Below are 20,088 nucleotides of genomic sequence, written 5' to 3' on the forward strand. Positions count from 1 at the left end.
AGGAGAGAGGGGAGCTCCAGGGTCTGGCCTTGGACTAAAACCTCAAGACTACAGTGGTGTCATTACGATGAGAACATCCTGTCCCAGGAGTGAAACCGTGTCTACACCACGATCATAGCTGGGGCCTGAGCCAGACATCAGTGTGTGATTTTAACCTGAGAAGGAGCTCTCCTCTCAACTCTTGGGCTGGACCAGTATGACTTGGCTAGTCCCCCTAGGAGGGCATGGCCCCTAGACGTTGGCTTTTAGAGCAGAGACAAGAGGAATGAGGATGTGACTTGAATGTGCCCTGTGGTCAGACTGTGACAGCTGAAGCCTTGCCCTCAGCCATGAAGCCCTGCTTCCCTCTGGGACTGGATGGAGTGCAGGGTCTAGACCCCACTCTGGACCTGCTGGGTGTGTGTGTGGGGGGATACCTGCTCTTCATGTTCACATTGCTGAACAACCCTCTGCTATTCACCTGTCACACTGCCATCTGATTTACTATCCCCTAGTAAGCCTTGCTCTGGTTGACTCTAAAGTCATTTAGACCCTTTACGGGGTCTTGGGTGACTCAGTATATGACACTCAATTGCACAGGTCAACCCTGGCCTTCCATGTCTATTTTCTCATGAGGAACAAAGCATCTCACATCTGTCCATGCAGCTTGGTTCAGGGATTGGGTCTTGTGTCCTCCCATCTACACTGAGAAAATGAAACCAAGATGTACCAGCCTCAGTAAGTCACAGATTAAGGAAGAGCACAAGTGGCTGGTGGAATGTCAAGGATGATTTTAGTGCTGCAAGGAGTCCTGTCTGCTCTTTCCTTCAGGGTCAAGGGCGTGGTTGAAGGTACAGCACCTGAACATTCTGGGCATAAGTTTCCCAGCTCACTTAGGAGCTAATTGGAGGAACTGTATATTTAAATGGGCTTCCCTGGTGGCTCAGCAGTATTCGATCCCTGGGTCAGGAAGATCCCCTGGAGGAGGGAATGGCAACCCACTCCAGTATTCTTGCCTGGAGAATCCCCATGGACAGAGGAGCCTGGCAGGCTGCAGTCCATAGGGTCACAAAGAGTCAGACATGACTGAAGCAACTGAGTATGCACTTGCATATACTTCCATAATGGGGAACCATGATCCAGAGCCTAGTGTGTTTGATAACAATTACATGCCTGTGTAGAGAGATCTTTTCTTCCATTAGCTGTGACCCTTTGAAAGTGAGCAAAGTTGGTTGTGGTTTAACTGTGCTTATATTTTTTTGACACCTCAGCTACCCCTTGCAGAGTCTCAACCAGCAGGGCCTGTTTGACTTTAAACAGTTTCCACAAGTCAACCAAAATGTGGTTTTGAGCATGTGAACAAAATTGAAGCCTGAGAGAATGAAACCCCATCAACCACACCAGCGCCCTCCCTCCTGCTGCCTCTCAGCCTGTCACCCCCACCCTCACTGCCCTCCCCTCTCTACATCTCCCAGGCCAGGGCAGCCCAGGACGAGACGGGAAGAAACCCCTCGGAAACCACAGCAGACACTGTCTACTATGGTCCTGGTGGGGAAATCAGCTACACAAAACTTTTCAGAGATTTGCAGATTTCCCTTTTAAAAATTTTTATTGCTCCCTTTTTAAAATTTAATCTTTATTTTATAGTAGTGTATAGTTGATTTACAATGCTGTGTTAGTTTCAGGTGTACAGCAAAGTAATTCAGTTATGCATATACATATATCCATTCTTCTTCAGATTCTTGTCTCATATAAGTTATCACAGAATGTTGAGTAGAGTTCTTTGTGCTATGCACTAGGTCCTTGTTGATCATCTGTTTTATATTTAGCAGTTTGTATATGTTAATCCTAAACTCCTAATATATCCCTCCCCCAACTTTTCCCCTTTGGTAACCGCAAAACTGTTTTCTAGTCTGTGAATCTATACTGTTTTTAATATAAGTTTATTTGTATATACTTTTTTTCCATTCCATATGTGAGTGTTGTCATACAATATTTGTCTTTCTCTGTCAGATTTACCTCACTTGGTTTGATAATCTCCAGATCCACCCATGTTTCAATAAAACTACCATATGATGCAGCAATCCCACTCATGGGTGTATATTTGGAGAAAACCATAATTTGAAAAGATCTTTGCACCCTAAAGTTCATCACAGGAGTTTGTACAATAGCCAAGGCAAGTTTCCCCTCTTGGCTTCTGTACTTACTACATTATTTCTTCCCAATGAATAAATATTTCCAAATCTCTAAGATGAGGGCAATGTATTTTACCTAAAGAGGACTGGTCAAAGTAATGGGACCAAGGGGTCAATCTAAGGGCTTCCCTCATAGCTCAGTCGGTAAAGAATCTGCCTGCAATGCAGGAGACTCAGGTTCGATTCCTGGGGTGGGAAGATTCCCTGGAGAAGCAAATGGCAACCCACTCCAGTGTTCTTGCCTGGAGAATCCCAGGGATGGGGGAGCCTGGTGGGCTGCCGTCTGTGGGGTCTCACAGAGTCGGACACGGCTGACGTGACTTAGCAGCAGCAGCAGCTTGCTGTTCCTCACCTTGGTTAGATTTCATGAAATTAAAGTACACAGACAAAAAGGGACTTGTGATTCTTCTTTATTTATTGTGCGTATTCTGAAAATCTAAGTACAGAATTCGAGCAGCAAAGCTGACTTCTCCAGGGTGTGTGACGGGCAGGGTCAGGGTCGGGGTCTGGGTGGAGGTGCTGAGGGAGGAGACAGGGAGCTGCCCACAGTGTGCGCTGAGGAGTTGACAGGACTTGGGGTGGGGCAATTATGACGTCACAGATAAATACACATCTGAACTGAGATAACCCAAACCAAAAAGCAAACAGAGAATTTCTGGGACTGTAGAGGATGAAGGAAAGTTGAAGTCTCAGTAGCCCCCTCTGTCAGAAGATCTTCCCGTCACAGCAGACCCCTGTTCTCCTAAACACACAGGAAGTGATGACAATAAAGTAGACTGTGCTCGTGAGGAAGAGTAAGCGGTAGGTGTAATAGGCAGAGGTGTTCACGCGCTGCAGCTGCACGGTACCTAGGAGAAGTCATTTTGGTTAGTTTCAAGTGTTCTTGTGAGAGGAGAGGACGTATTCACGGAAGTGGTCACAATGATTTATTTCTGGTGATCTGCAAAGAAGTGGCACCCCTGTTCCACCAAACCCAAAGAAAACAGATACAACCACCATGAGCACCACCACCACCAGAACAACTCGGAATCAAGTTGACAATTCAAGTCGATCAACAACCTCAACTAAATTCAACAGAACCTTCCAAAATATTACCGAGCAAGGTTCTGTTTTTAAAGAATGAGTCCAAATGGGAAAAATATTTGTGATAAATAGCATTTTGCATTTTTTGCCCCATCACATCTCTGAGTAATAATAACAGGTGATATTCGTTAACCGTAACCAAATGTCAAACACTTATTCTGAGAGCTTAGCATGCAAAATTCTAATCTTATTTAAGTTTTCAAATAACCTATGAGATAATTACTTTCAATCCCCTTTACCAGTAAACTGAGGACAGAGAGAAATAGTTTGCCTGGTGTCACACCTTTAGAAAGCACCAGAAATCACATTTCAATCCCAGCAACCTGAGTCTGAAGAAGGTATTCTTAGCTGCTCTGTAGTCCTGCATCTCCGTGTGCAATAAATAGCCCAGACATCAAAGTTAAGCATAAATAGCAAGTTGAATTGCTGATGTGGAAGCATCTGAGCCATCACATGTTGTGCACCAGTGAGATTCCTATGAGAGGGATAAACCAGGGAAATCTGGTTGTGACACAGTGAGGTGGGTGGAAGGTTTTAGTAAAGAGAACTTTGTCCAAAATGGAAGAAAGTGGTTAGTCCAAAATCCCCGAAACCTTAGGAGCTCATGCCTCAGTCACTCGTCTTGCTTAGATATCTAACATCGTGCCCCTGATGTTGTAGGATAACTGCACTTACTCTCCTTTGAAGTTTTACAAGAAATACATGATGTCAAGAAGCAATTAACAACGATGCTGGGCCTGTCTTCCTACTCAATGGACCACAAGGTTGAGTTTCTTCCTGTATACGTTTCCCTTTTCTGTGCTTTACCTTCATGAAGTCAGAACTCCAGAATCACTAGTATGTGGTGTGGAGAGGATCTCAGGAGGTGACATGCTCATAACTCATGGCCCCTGGGTCAGGTCTGGTGTTCGCTGAGTTCCAGGCCCACTGACACACTGGGAATGGAGGAGGGATCAGCAGGACCATTGCCAGTGCTTCTAAATTCACTGAGAACCTTCGTGTAGGGAGAAGGGGCCACCAACTAGTACTGATCCTGTGCCAGCTAAATGGATACCCTATGGGAGACACTCCACACAGGTGACCCTATCTCTGTAATAACTGAGTTGGGTGCTGTTGTTCCCTACTGGCAGAAGAGGGCACCATTGCCCAGAAATAAAAGTAATGTACCCACATTCATGCAGCTAATAATAAAAGAACTGGAGTTAAAGTCCTGTCTGTAATAGTCGGAAATTCATGCACTTGTACTCAGCCCAGTGGGTCGACTCTGTATCAGGGCATCCATTTTAGGATTTTTGCTCTATATCTTAGAGAAGGAATAGAGAACTCAGTAAGTGTCTGAACCATTGATTCAGATGGCCTTTATTGAATCCTCAGATCCACAATTTCAGATAATTGATCTTTTCCACTTTAAGCCAGAGAAGTTCAAAAGATAAATAGACCAGGAAGAAAGAAAGACTAAAGCATGACATAAAGGCAAATCTGTACAAAAACTTACTGGTTTCATTGGTCAAACAATCATTTGGAACCTCAGTAGTGGGAACCTCAGTAGTAGGAGACTCAGTGGTAGGAGCCTCAGTGGTAGGAGCCTCAGTGGTAGGAGCCTCAGTGGTAGGAGACTCAGTGGTAGGAGCCTCAGTGGTAGGAGCCTCAGTAGTAGGAGCCTCAGTGGTAGGAGCCTCAGTGGTAGGAGCCTCAGTAGTAGGAGCCTCAGTGGTAGGAGCCTCAGTGGTAGGAGACTCAGTGGTAGGATCCTCAGTGGTAGGAGCCTCAGTGATAGGAGCCTCAGTGGTAGGAGCCTCAGTGGTAGGAGCCTCAGTAGTAGGAGCCTCAGTAGTGGGGACAATTGAGGCGATAACTACAAGAAATGAGAAAAAGTATTAGCGATTATCTGTGCCCATTATTTGATACTGTGTGTATGTTTCAGCAGTAAAGAATCCACTTGCAATCCAGGAGTCGCAGGAGACATAGGTTCGGTGTCTGGTTCGGGAAGATCCCCTGGAGGAGGGCACAGCAACCCACTCTGATATTCTTCCCTGGAGAATCACATGGACAGAGTAGGCTGGTGGGCTACAGTCCAGAGGGTTGCAAAGATTTGGACACGACTGAAGTGAATTTACACGCATGCACATAGGTTTATTCGTGTGTGTATATTGTAATATATATGTGTGTGTATATATACACATATAAAATCTGCTGACAGAGAGACAGTCATTAAAAACATGAGCCCTACAATTCCAAAAACAGTTGTTCTGATTCTATGTAATCCATAGTTTTAATTCATATATGATTTTCTACACGTGAAAATGTTGTAGTTCATGAAGGCTACATTTTTCTTTTTACTGTAACTGGAGGGTAATACACAAGGGCATCTTATCTTCCTTCTGGATTCATAGCTCCTAGCACTGTGCTTGCTACAAAGTAGGTGTTTGAGAAATACTTGTTGCAAAGACAAATCATCAGAAAAAGTGGCTACTCTGCATGGTCAGCACCCACTGCAGAGATGAAGAGTTGCTACCCGGTCAAATTCATCCTATCCAAGAGTCCACCAAGCAAATCCCACCTTTGAAAGAGTCTGGCTCAGGCAAACTGCCTGTCTAAGCAAAGGAAAGCAGTCACACCTTTCCAAATCATGCACATCCCCTGATTTTCTGCATTTGTGGTGTTTGTGGGCATAATGAAAACAGTATTCATTAAGTTATTAGCCAGAGAGTGACTATAACTTGCTTAAGTACTTCACATGTATTATCTTCTTTAATCCTCCAGTGACACTGGAATGGGGTGTATTTTGGAGGATTCCATGTTACAAAGAGGAAATAAGGATCAGAGAAAAAGTGACTGGCAGAGAGTTGTACCAAGTGTATCAGTAATGGCAGACCAAGCATTCAAAGAATCATCGTGGGAGATTAAATGAGACAGGGCCTGTGGAGAGTATCTTGTAAAATAAGCCACAGAAATAAAGAGAAATTAACCTATAAACAATATAATTCCTCTACTGTAGATGCTAAAAGCATCTTTTTTTTCCAGGTATCTTAATTACTCTTCTCGATGACCTTACTTTTTTTTATTACAAGAGTTCAACATTTCAGTGCAATTCCAGCTATAGAAAGTTCCAGATATAGAAGAACAGGCCAAATCACATTTATAATTCTGTGACTTGAAAGAAACTGAGACGAATAATGTAAAAAAAAAAAAAAAGACAGTCATACAAGTAGAAAGTTTTTAAAAAAGATAAGGGACTATTAGATGGAGGAAAACAAAGTCACAATGACTGTTTTGCTTTTCCTTTTTCTCCTGGATGTGTCTTTATTCATACAGATTTGGTTCTGATATGCCATTTTATGCCCCCAATGAGATCTTTTCTCAGTAAGCTCTAAAAAATTGATTTGAGGTATAAAGACTTAAGAGTAAATCCCAAGAGTGAAAATATTAGTAGTCATTTTTAGGTGTTAGTGTGTTAGTGTTAGCTGGTCAGTCATACCTGACTCTTCGTGACCCCATGGACTGCAGACCACCAGGCTCCTCTGTCCATGGGATTTTTCAGGCAAGGATACTGGAATGGGTAGCCATTTCCTTCTCCAGGGGATCTTCCCAACCCAGGGATCAAACCGGGTCTCCTACACTGCAGGCAGATTCTTTACCGACTGAGCTACCAGGAAACCCATGTTAAAATATCCTCAAAAACTGACTTTAATGTGTTTAAAAACCTCTTTCTTTCCCTTACAATGACTTTATTCACTAAAAGATAATCAAACCTCTTATTACCATGCATTGATTGAGGTAGAAACAATAAAGTAACAAAGTTTTATAATAAACTCAGTGGTTTATTATAAGTTCTCTTTCTCAGTGAAGGTTGGTCGAAAATTAGAACCAGATTAGGTTTACTTCTATGCAAAATCATTTCATTGATATATACTTCATGTTATATTCTTACCTTTTATCAGAAACAAAAAATTTTAAGAAACAGCATTGGAAATTTGCTATAGAATAACATTAACCGAAATGCCATCATTAGCTTTACAGCCATTAGAAGTCCTTGGAAGGTATTTGTTTTAGAATTGTGTTCAGATAAAGCACATTATGAACTGGAATGTCTCTCTAATATGGTAACCATGACAATGAAACTTACTATACTTATTTTTTTCTCATCACAAGAAAAATTAAAACCTAGTAGGACATTTAGGGTCATGATTACATTAAACTGCAAATTTGCTTCTTTTCTATTAGAATTAAAAATTAAAATTTAGAGCTATTTTTGTAATTTTATTTTTAATTAGTTTTAGGATAGGAAATAAATAGATATGATGAATATATGAATAAGTACAGCCATGGCATATTTTGGAAAGCAAGTGTTTTCTCTGATGTTATTTCATTTGGTCTTCATTGCAGCCCCAGGACAAAGCCAAGACAAGTGTTCAAACCTGATTTGATTATTGGATAAACTAAGAATCAGAGAAGATAAAGACTTTCTTCAGAAATTTGGACTGGTGCAAGGCAAACATCTATGCACATTTTATGTGCTTGGTTCCCACTACTTAAAAAAGGTTTCCTAACCACAAGGAAAAGCACAAAATGGTTCCTTCTCATGGGCACTTTGGGGTCTTTGGTCTGTTAGGTGAACATACAGGACATTAAATCACAAGTCTGGTGAGCTACAGGAACACTGCCAGGGCCAAGGCACATCCAGCTCTCTGCCCACACTGCGTGAACATGTCCAGCATCTGCTCACAGGGGCTGCTTTGAGTCGTCATGCCTGGATCACAAGTGATCCTAAGTCATCAAGGAAAGTGTATATTCTCTTGACTGCAGTGCATCCTCCTAGGACAGTAATTCACCCCAGTATGTCCATCCACACATCCCTCCAGACCTGGCATGTGCTAGGGCTGCATGCAATAAAAATATCTTGAAAGGCCTTTTCTAATTGCAAGAAATGTATTCATTATGTAGAATGGGAGTAAGTTTGTACACTTTAGCATCACCCAATCTTTGATTACAAATTTTATCTTATAGTGGTATGTAAAATACAAATTTCAATAACCTAAGACCTTAAAAAACCACAGTGGTCAAATTATTCTTTCGCTGAGCTACAATTTGGCTCCCTCATACAAACACCATTTTGTCATTTAATAACTCACTGCTTTGGAATTGAAAAGGAGAACTGAATCGAGAATGACTTCGTCTGCTGAGTAGGACATTCCTGAAAGATGTATGAATGTTCTTATTTCCTAACCAACCAAGATCACCAACAGTGAAGATCTGTTGTGTGCTAAGTTGCTCGATGCTTTCACACATGTTGTTTCACTTAATCCATACAACAACTCTAAGGCTTAGACACCATATGTTCTTAATATTTTGGAAGATGAAACTGAGGATGAGAGAAGTAAAATTTTTTCTTTTTTATGTTTCAAAGCCTATCCTATTGTAATTCTATGGGGAGATAGCAGAACATTTGTGCTACCATTAAATGAAACATCATTTTATCAAGACATATTTGTTTGTTTTTCATTAACACTTAGCTGGAAAGATGGGGTATTGCCTTTGAAAAACAGTAGTTTGGGAGTTTATATTTATATTTATTTTCACCTACCTTCTTTTATTGAAGGAAAAATAATCTCTTGATCAATTCCTCCTATATTTTTCTTGTGTTTGACAACACATACATGTTGTTTATCCATAGAGTTTTTGGTCACAGTCAGCCAGCTGAACTTCATGTATGTGTCCTTGGTCTTCATGGTATTGCCCTGCTGGGATGGCAGAGCTCTGTTGTTATTTTTTACTCTCCAAGAAACCGTAATGACATCAGGGAAAAATTTCTCCAGGAGACAAAGATATGTTCCAGCATTATCATGGTTGATTTCAGCCATTGAAGGAAGAAAAATAGTGGGCTTGGGGGAGGTGTCTGCAAGAAGGTTTCTCTCTGTAGGGGAATATGAAATAGTAATTAAAAAGAATGGTTAAAGAAACACCAACATGTTGTGGCTTGGAAAAACCTAGTGAGTAGTAAAAGAACAAAAGGTTACTGCTCACTATGGCCTTTCATCCACAGTACATTGTTCGGTGCTTAGTACTGTTTTATTTTCAATGGCAAGACAAGTTCAAGACTTCATGGAGAGCGGGGCTAAGATGGCGGAGGAATAGGACGGGGAGACCACTCTCTCCTCCACAAATTTATCGAAAGAACATCTGAACGCTGAGCAAAACTACTTCTGAACGCTGGCAGAGGACGTCAGGCATCCAGAAAGACAGCGCATTATCTTCGAAAGCAGGTAGGAGAAATTATAAAAGATAAAAAGAGAGACTAAAGAGTTAGGGATGGAGACCCGTCCCGGGGAGGGAGTCGTAAAAGAGGAGAAATTTCCAAGCACCAGGAAACCCTCTCACCGGAAGGTTTGGGGGAAGATTTCGAATCTCGGAGGGCAACATAACTGGGAGAAAAAATAAATATAACCCACAGATTACGTGCCTAAAGGCAACTCCCAGCAAAGAACCCCAGACGCTCACATCCGCCACCAGCAAGTGGGGGCTGAACGGAGAGGAGCGGGCGGCACTGCTTAGGGTAAGGACTGGGCCGGAACGCCCTGAGGGCAATCTGAGGGAGCTAAGGTGAGATAGTAACCTAAACTGTGGGACAGCCAGAGAGAGAGAACTATCCCGCGAAAAGCCCAACTCTAAGGCACTGCCAGCCCGCTCACAGAACAAAGGACTGAGCGATACCAGAGGAGAGCTAGCCGGCTGCGGACCGCCCCATCCCCCACCGGACACAGCAGGCAGGCGGGGCCACCCAGAGCTGGAAAGGGGCAAACTCGGCCCCAGAGAGGGCACCCCCTACCAAACTGCAAACAGGTTCCCAGTTTCTAAGCAAAGACTGCCTGAGATCCTGGAGGGTCGACAGCCCCCGGGAGGGTCGCAGCCAGAGACCAGCTCTCCAGAACCGACACAAAGTACACCGGAGCCGGGCGCGCCCATAAACCGAGGCGGGGACCAGGGAGGTGATAAGCCTCACCGCCCCAACAGGGGAGAGTGTGCTCGCCAAACTCCTGGCTGTCTGAGCAGCTCTGACCGGGAACGGCACAAACCGCGGGCGCAACCGAGTCGGCGCCTTTGTGGAGTACCCGGGAGCCTGAACCTGAGCGGCTTAGACCTGGGAAGGGCACGCATCTCAGGGCCCACTCCACCGGCAGAGTAACCTGAAGCCTGAGCAGGGTAGACCGGGAAAGCACAACGCCGTTAGCGGGGGCGAACCCAGTGCGGCCGAGACACTGTGAGCTCGCCACACAGACGCCAGTGATACAGGTTTGCAGTGTTCCTCCCTCCCCACAGCACGACTGAACAAGCGAACCTAAAGAGACCACCCCTGCCCCTTTGTGGCAGGGCGGAAATTAGATACTGAAGTGGGGGGTCCAGGAAGGGGAACACATGTAAACCCATGGCTGATTCATGTCAATGTATGGCAAAAACTATTACAATATTGTAAAGTAATTAGCCCCCAACTAAAATAAATAAATTTATTAAAAAAAAAAAAAGAGAGACCCCCAAACAGAAGCCAAATAAACAGAGGGAAGCGCGTTGGAAGTGATAGGCCAACAGATTAAAATCCCTGTAGTTAACACCGACTGCATTGAAAGGGGCCTATAGATCTTGAAAAGTATAAGCAGGAACAAGGATCTATCTGAAACTGAACAGACTCCACACTGCTCACAACAGCTCCAGAGGAAGTCAGGGATATATATTTTTACTATTATCATTTAAAAAAAAATTTTTTTTGATTCTTTTCTTTCTTTTTTCTTTAAGTCCTCTATTACACCTTTAATTTTCATTTTCATAACCCACTATTACCTTGCAAAAAAAAAAAAACCAAAAAACCCTATTTTTAAAGCAAACTGCATACATATATCTTATACCTTTTGTGTTTTCTTCTTTTTTACTGTTTTTTTTCCTGTTTTACTTTTTTTACCGTTTCTTTTTTTACTGTTTTACTGTTTTTTTTCTTTTTATACTGTTTTCTTTTTTTTATATTGTATGTTTTATAAGAGTCTAACCTCTACTCTAGATTTTTAATCTTTGTTTTACATATTTGATATCAATTTTGTACATTTAAGAACCCGATCTTTAGTACCCATTTTTACTCAGGAGTGTGATCACTGGCTTGATTACTTTCTCCCCCTATTGACGCTCTTTCTTCTCCCCCAGGGAACCTCTATCTCCCACCCTCCTCCTTCTCTTCTCAACCCAATTCTGTGAATCTCTGAGGGTGTTCTGGGTACCGGAGAACACTTCGGGAAAAGAATACTGCCCAGATCTCTCTCGCCCCTCTTGATTCCTCCCTTTCTGCTCATGCTCACCTCTATTACCTTCGTCCCTCCTCTCTATGTATCTCTGTGACCCGCTCTGAGGGTTCCAGACTGTGGAGAGCACAGAGGGAAGTGCTTACTGGCTAGACTGCTCTCTCCACGTCTGAGTCCCCCTCTTCTCCTCCTGGTCACTTCAACCCCGCCTCCCCCACTTCACCTCTCCATGTAACTCAGTGAACCTTGCTGGGTATCCCTCACTGTGGAGAATCTTTTCACCATTAACCCAAAAGTTTTATTATTGATGCTGTATGGATGGAGAAGTCTTGAGGCTACTGCAAGAATAAGACAGAAAGCCAGGGGAAACATTAATTAATAAGAGATCATCCAATAGCCTCCACATATACACTGAAACCAAGCTCCACCCAAGAGCCAGTAAGTTCCAGAGCAAGACATACCACACAAATTCTCCAGCAACGCAGGAACATAGCCCTGAGCATCAATATACAGGCTGCCCAGAGGCACACCAAATCCATAGACATCTCAAAACTCAATACTGGACACTCCACTGCACTCTAGAGAGAAGAAATCCAGCTCCACCCACCAGAACACTGACACAAGCTCTCTCAACCAGGAAACCTTGACAAGCCACCCGTCCAACCCCACCCACAGAGAGGAACCTCCACAATAAAGAGGAACTTCAAACTACCAGAATACAGAAAGGCCACGCCTAAAACAGCAATGTAAACAAGATGAAAAGGCAGAGAAATACTCAGCAAGTAAAGGAAAATGAGAAATGCCCACCAAACCAAACAAAAGAGGAGGGGATAGGGTATCTATCTGAAAAAGAATTTAGAATAATGATAATAAAAATGATCCAAAATTTTGAAAGCAAAATGGAGTTACAGATAAATAGCCTGGAGACAAGGATTGAGAAGATGCAAGAAATGTTCATCAAGGACCTAGAAGAAATAAAAAGGAGTCAATATATAATGAATAATGAAACAAAGGAGATAAAAGACACTCTGGAGGGAACCAACAGTAGAATAATGGAGGCAGAAGATAGGATAAGTGAGGTAGAAGATAGAATGGTGGAAATAAACGAAGCAGAGAGGAAAAAAGAAACAAGAATCAAAAGAAATGAGGAAAACCTCAGGGACCTCTGGGACAATATGAAACGCCCCAACATTCGAATCATAGGAGTCCCAGAAGAAGATAAAAGGAAAGGCCATGAAAAAATACTCGAGGAGATAATAGTTGAAAATTTCCCTAAAATGAAGAAGGAAATAGTCACAGAAGTCCAAGAAACCCAGAGAGTCCCAAACAGGATAAACCCAAGGTGAAACACCCCAAGACACATATTAATCAAATTAACAAAGATCAAACACAAAGAACAAATATTAAAAGCAGCAAGGGAAAAACAACAAATAACACACAAGGGGATCCCCATAAGGATAATAGCTGATCTTTCAATAGAAACTCTTCAGGCTAGAAGGGAATGGCAGGACATACTTAAAGTAATGAAAGAGAATAATCTACAACCCAGATTACAGTACCCAGCAAGGATCTCATTCAGATATGAAGGAGAATTCAAAAGCTTTACAGACAAGCAAGAGCTGAGGGAATTCAGCACCACCAAACCAGCTCTCCAACAAATGCTAAAGGATCTTCTCTAAACAGGAAACACAGAAAGGATGTTTCAACACGAACTCAAAACAACAAAGTAGATGGCAACGGGATCATACTTATCAATAATTACCTTAAATGTAAATGGCTTGAATGCCCCAACCAAAAGACAAAGGCTTGCTGAATGGATACAAAAACAAGACCCCTATATATGCTGTCTACAAGAGACCCACCTCAAAACTAGGGACACATACAGGCTGAAAGTCAAGGGATGGAAAAACATATTTCATGCAAACGGAGACCAAAAGAAAGCAGGAGTCGCAATACTCATTTCAGATAAAATAGACTTTAAAATAAAGGCTGTGAAAAGGGACAAAGAAGGACACTACATAATGATCAAAGGATCAATCCAAGAAGAACATGTAACAATTATAAATATATATGCACCCAACATAGGAGCACCACAATCTATAAGGCAAATACTAACAAGTATGAAAGGGGAAATTAACAATAACACAATAATAGTGGGAGACTTTAATACTCCACTCACACATATGGATAGATCAACTAAGCAGAAAATTAACAAGGAAACACAAACTTTAAATGATACAATAGACAAATTAGATTTAATTGATATTTACAGGACTTTTCACCCCAAAACAATCAATTTCACCTTTTTCTGAAGTGCACACGGAACTTTCTCCAGGATAGATCACATCCTGGGCCATAAATCTAGCCTTGGTAAATTCCAAAAAATTGAAATCATCCCAGCCATCTTCTCTGACCACAATGCAGTAAGATTAGACCTCAATTACAGGGAAAAAACTATTAAAAATTCCAACATATGGAGGCTAAACAACACGCTTCTGAATAACCAACAAATCACAGAAGAAATCAAAAAAGAAATCAAATTATGCATAGAAACAAACGAAAATGAAAACACAGCAACCCAAAACCTATGGGACACTGTAAAACAATGCTAAGGGGAAGGTTCATAGCAATACAGGCGTACCTCCAGAAACAAGAAAAAAATCAAATAAATAAACTAACTCTACACCTAAAGCAACTAGAGAAGGAAGAAATGAAGAACCCCAGGGTCAGTAGAAGGAAAGAAATCTTAAAAATTAGGGCAGAAATAAATGCAAAAGAAACAAAAGAGACCATAGCAAAAATCAACAAAACTAAAAGCTGGTTTTTCGAGAAGATAAACAAAATTGACAAGCCATTAGCCAGACTCATCAAGAAACAAAGGGAGAAGAATCAGATCAACAAAATTAGAAATGAAAATGGAGAGATCACAACAGACTCCACAGAAATACAAAGGATCATAAGAGACTACTACCAACAGCTATATGCCAATAAAATGGACAACTTGGAAGAAATGGACAAATTCTTAGAAAAGTATAACTTTCCAAAACTGCACCAGGAAGAAATAGAAGATCTTAACAGACCCATCACAAGCACGGAAATCGAAACTGTAATCAGAAATCTTCCAGCAAACAAAAGCCCAGGACCACACGGCTTCACAGCAGAATTCTACCAAAAATTTAGAGAAGAGCTAACACCTATCCTACTCAAACTCTTCCAGAAAATTGCAGAAGATGGTAAACTTCCAAACTCATTCTATGAGGCCACCATCACCCTAATTCCAAAACCAGACAAAGATGCCACAAAAAAAGAAAACTACAGGCCAGTATCACTGATGAACATAGATGCAAAAATCCTTAATAAAATCCTAGCAAACAGAATCCAACATCATATTAAAAAGATCATACATCATGACCAAGTGGGCTTTATCCCAGGAATGCAACGTTTCTTTAACATCCGCAAATCAATCAATGTAATACACATTAACAAATTGAAAGATAAAAACCATATGATTATCTCAATAGATGCAGAAAAAGCCTTTGACAAAATTCAATATCCATTTATGATAAAAACCCTCCAGAAATCAGGAATAGAAGGAACATACCTCAACATAATAAAAGCTATATATGACAAACCCACAGCAAACATTATCCTCAATGGTGAAAAATTGAAAGCATTTCCCCTAAAGTCAGGAACAAGGCAAGGATGCCCACTTTCACCACTACTATTCAACATAGTTTTGGAAGGTTTGGCCACAGCAATCAGAGCTGAAAAAGAAATAAAAGGAATACAGATAGGAAAAGAAGAAGTAAAACACTCACTGTTTGCAGATGACATGATCTTCCACATAGAAAACCCTAAAGATTCTACCAGAAAATTACTAGACCTAATCAATGAATATAGTAAAGTTGCAGGATATAAAATTAACACACAGAAATCCCTTGCATTCCTATACTCCAATAATGAGAAAACAGAAAGAGTAATGAAGGAAACAATACCCTTCACCATTGCAACAAAAAGAATAAAATACTTAGGAATATATCTACCTAAAGAAACAAAAGACTTATATATAGAAAACTATAAAACACTGATGAAAGAAATCAAAGAGGACACAAACAGATGGAGAAATATTCCGTGTTCATGGATTGGAAGAATTGATATAGTGAAAATGAGTATACTACCCAAAGCAATTTATAGATTCAATGAAATCCCTATCAAGCTACCAACGGTATTTTTCACAGAACTAGAACAAATCATTTCACAATTTGTATGGAAATATAAGAAACCTCAAATAGCCAAAGCAATCTTGAGAAAGAAGAATGGAACTGGAGGAATCAACCTGCCTGACTTCAGGCTCTACTACAAAGCCACAGTCATCAAGACAGTATGCTACTGGCACAAAGATAGACATATAGATCAATGGAACAAAATAGAAAGCCCAGAGATAAACCCATGCACCTATGGACACCTTATCTTTGACAAAGGAGGCAAGAATATACAATGGAGAAAAGACAATCTCTTTAACAAGTGGTGCTGGGAAAACTGGTCAACCACTTGTAAAAGAATGAAACTAGAACACTTCCTACACCATACACAAAAATAAACTCAAAATGGATTAAGGATCTAAATGTAAGACCAGAAACTATGAAACCCCAAGAGGAAAACATAGGCAAAACACTCTCCGACATAAATTATAGCAGGATCCTCCATGACACACCTCCCAGAATATTGGAAATAAAAGCAAAAATAAACAAATGGGACCTAATTAAAATTAAAAGCTTTTGCACAACAAAGGAAACTATAAGCAAGGTGAAAAGACAGCCTTCAGAATGGGAGAAAATAATAGCAAACGAAGCAACAGACAAACAATTAATCTCAAAAATATACAAGCAACACCTGCAGCTGAATTCCAGAAAAATAAACGACCCAGTCAAAAAATGGGCCAAAGAACTAAACAGACATTTCTCCAAAGAAGACATACAGATGGCTAACAAACACATGAAAAGATGCTCAACATCACTCATTATTAGAGAAATGCAAATCAAAACCACAATGAGGTACCATTTCACACCAGTCAGAATGGCTGCTATCCAAAAGTCTACAAGCAATAAATGCTGGAGAGGGTGTGGAGAAAAGGGAACCCTCTTACACTGTTGGTGGGAATGCAAACTAGTACAACCACTATGGAGAACAGTGTGGAGATTCCTTAAAAAACTGGGAATAGAGCTGCCATATGACCCAGCAATCCCACTGCTGGGCATACACACCGAGGAAACCAGAATTGAAAGAGATGCGTGTACCCCAATGTTCATCACAGCACTGTTTACAATAGCCGGGACATGGAAGCAACCTAGATATCCATCAGCAGACGAATGGATAAGGAAGCTGTGGTACATACACACAATGGAATATTACTCAGCCATTAAAAAAAATACATTTGAATCGGTTCTATTGAGATGGATGAAACTGGAGCCCATAATACAGAGTGAAGTAAGCCAGAAAAAAAAAAAACACCAATACAGTATACTAATGCATATATATGGAATTTGAAAGATGGTAACCATACCCTATATGCGAGACAGAATAAGAGAAACAGATGCATAGAACAGTCTTATGGACTCTGAGGGAGAAGGTGAGGGTGGGACGTTCTGGGAGAATAGCATTGAAACATGTATATTATCATATGTGAAACAGAACACCATTCCAGGTTCAATACATGAGACAAATGCTCAAGGCTGGGGCAATGGGATGACCCAGAGGGATGGGATGGGGAGGGAGGTGGGAGGGGGGTCCAGGAAGGGGAACACATGTAAACCCATGGCTGATTCATGTCAATGTATGGCAAAAACTACTACAATATTGTAAAGTAATTAGCCCCCAACTAAAATAAATAAATTTATTTAATTAAAAAAAAAAAAAAAAGACTTCATGGAACTTGCCCAAAGTCACAGCTGTTAAGATGCAGAGCTGTATTATACCTTCACCCTCACTTTTTCTCCATATGCAGAGATGGGGTGCATCATCTGTGCGTGCCAAGCCGCTTCAGTCATGTCCGACTCTTTATGACCTAAAGACTATAGCTTGCCAGTCTCCTCTGTCCATGGGATTATGACTTTTAAATATTCCACATAAATACCCCACATCAAGTCTTCCAACATTCATGAACATGTTTACTGATTGAACCCATGCCTCCTACAGTGGAAATGTGGAGTCCCCATCACTGGACTGCCAGGGAAGTCCCCAATTAATTTTTTAAAAAATCTCTTTTGTTCTGTAATACTGGAGCCTGTTTTGAAGTGGATGGGTGGGTGGTGGGAATAGGGATGGCGGGGGCAATTGGGTAACTGATGGTTTCTGCACTGGTGAAAATCTTTGCTAGCTTCTAAACTGCTTTCCTTTCCCATCCTGTGTTTTGCAGTTTATGCTCTGTTTGTCCAAATAACACATGCTCATGTTCTGCAGCTCTTTGGAATCTCATTCTTCATTTAACTGATTCTGGAATGAACCATAAAAATAAATACCCGGAGAAAATGTATTGGTTTTACAAAACAATATAGTTACTTTTGAGAATGGGAATCAACACTCATGTGTACTTGACATGTATACTATGAAGTTGAACTTTGAGCTCCAGATGTGGATACCATGCCCAATTCTGAAGTGATGAGATTCTCTTTATTTCTAATTTTATATGACCTCTCAATTTTATACCTGAACCACTCCAGATTTTGGAGTAAAGCAGCATGTTATTTATAGTGCTTTGATTGTATAACAGTATTTCCAAAACTTCTATTAAAAATGTATTATTAATCCCAAACTCCTAATTTGGGATTAGCAGATACACACTACTGTATATAAAATAGAGAAACCATAAGAACATACTATGTAGAATAGAGAAGTATATTAAATATCTTGTACTACTTTAATGGAAAAGAACCTGAAAAACAATACACACACATGCAAAACTGAATCACTATGCTGTGCACCTGAAACTAACCCAACATTGTGAACTAACTATACTTTCATGTAAAAAAATGTATTTTCAGAAAGGCTCTTATACTAAACTTATCAAGTAATGTACTTAGAATTTTTCTAAATTCAGAAAATGTTCACCAAAAGCGCATTTTATTTTGGAATTTCATCTGAAGTTTTAGCTTGAGTAATAATACACAATATTCTGGCTCTCGGTGTTTCCCCTATAATTTGAATTTGCCTCCTAAGGCTGCTGAACTGCTTTACTGCCACTATTTTCTTTTTTATCACCAGCTGCTTGAAATATATATCCCGACAAGGGATCAAACCTGTGCCACCTGCATTGGAAGGCGGAGTCTTAACCGTTGGAGCACCCGGAAAATCCTTCATGGGGAAATATCTTAAGAAGAGAGAAATTGGACTTCTGATCCGAGAAGAAAAGAAAATTCTTGAGAACGTCTGTCTGTGCAGCAAAGTTCCTGTTTTTTTCTACTAAATCAGTAAGCAGACACTGTCGATTTTTCACTCATGCTGTAAATAAAGTGGGGTTGTAATGTGCTATTTTAATTTTATACATCTTGCTTTTAGTACAAGTAGTATTTTATAGATTATAAAAGCAAGACACTGTGTATTTCTCCAGCCATATACTTTGTTGATAGTGACTTATGTCTTCCCTCTTTTTGCTCTCTCATTTTTCTTTTATAAACTAAATAATTGGAGCTCTTTCATACTTAAATAAGAATTTTTGATTCATGAGATTTCTATCTATCTTTAATTGACTTCACTTCTTGATCATTTTCTTTATAAATTAAAACATTTTTTCTGATAAGTATGAGCATGAAGCTCAAGCTTACTGGTTATATATTTTAGAGTCAATAAATGTTGTTAGAAATGACATCAATTAAATTAAAGGATTAATATTTAAAGCACATAGAACTACAGGACATATAGAAGTAAACATATTTTAATCTCATTTTTTCCTGCCATGTAAAGCAAAGTCTGCTAAAGAGAGACAGATACCTTCCAATTCAATTTTATGTGTGTGAGGGAACCATAAGATAACTTTCCATTTGAGGAGTTAATAGTACAGCTGCATCCTTTGAAGAATTTCAATTCATCAATAGTTTGGCTACCAACACTCTCCCTCTTGGATGCAATTTTCCCTTTACATTTGAATAGCGTAAACACCTATCCAACACCTATGACGTGTTAGCCAACAAAACGTATGGTGCTCAGTCGTGTCCAACTCTTTGCGACTCCATGGACTGTAGCCCGTTTGGCTCCTCTGTCCCCCTGCTGATCAGACAAGAATACTGATGCATTAAACAACATGCTAAATATTTCATCACAGTATGTCATTTAATCTCTTACATGACATTACATTTTGGTGCCCATTGCATTGATGCATTCGGAGTATAAACGTATTTGTTTGAAGACCATTTCTTCCATTTTATAAACTGGATATTGAAGGCAATGTCCACTTTTTACTTCATACCACCCCTGCTGGATAATACTGTTATACTATATTACAGATTAGGAGACTGAGTCCAGAGAATAACTTCCATGTTCACATATGTAGTTAG

At 40.5% G+C, this 20,088-nt stretch overlaps 1 protein-coding gene across 1 annotated transcript in view; it reads right to left on the reverse strand.

Moving 5' to 3' along the window:
- Nucleotides 1-2,568: 2,568 nt before the first annotated feature.
- The window catches only part of LOC145524197 (uncharacterized), a 38,748-nt gene continuing 21,228 nt past the window's right edge, over nt 2,569-20,088 (reverse strand). Inside the window, exons 4-6 of the mRNA XM_081536017.1 lie at nt 8,842-9,171; nt 4,753-5,112; nt 2,569-3,022 (exon numbers count right to left, since the gene is read on the reverse strand). Of these exons, the coding sequence (XP_081392143.1) occupies nt 2,880-3,022; nt 4,753-5,112; nt 8,842-9,171 (833 nt within the window). The 3' untranslated portion in view covers nt 2,569-2,879. The remainder of the gene's footprint in view (nt 3,023-4,752; nt 5,113-8,841; nt 9,172-20,088) is intronic.

This window comes from Giraffa tippelskirchi, chromosome 10, assembly GCF_054371585.1.
Source record: "Giraffa tippelskirchi isolate mGirTip1 chromosome 10, T2T-mGirTip1v1.2.pri, whole genome shotgun sequence".
Taxonomy (NCBI): Eukaryota; Metazoa; Chordata; class Mammalia; order Artiodactyla; family Giraffidae; genus Giraffa; species Giraffa tippelskirchi.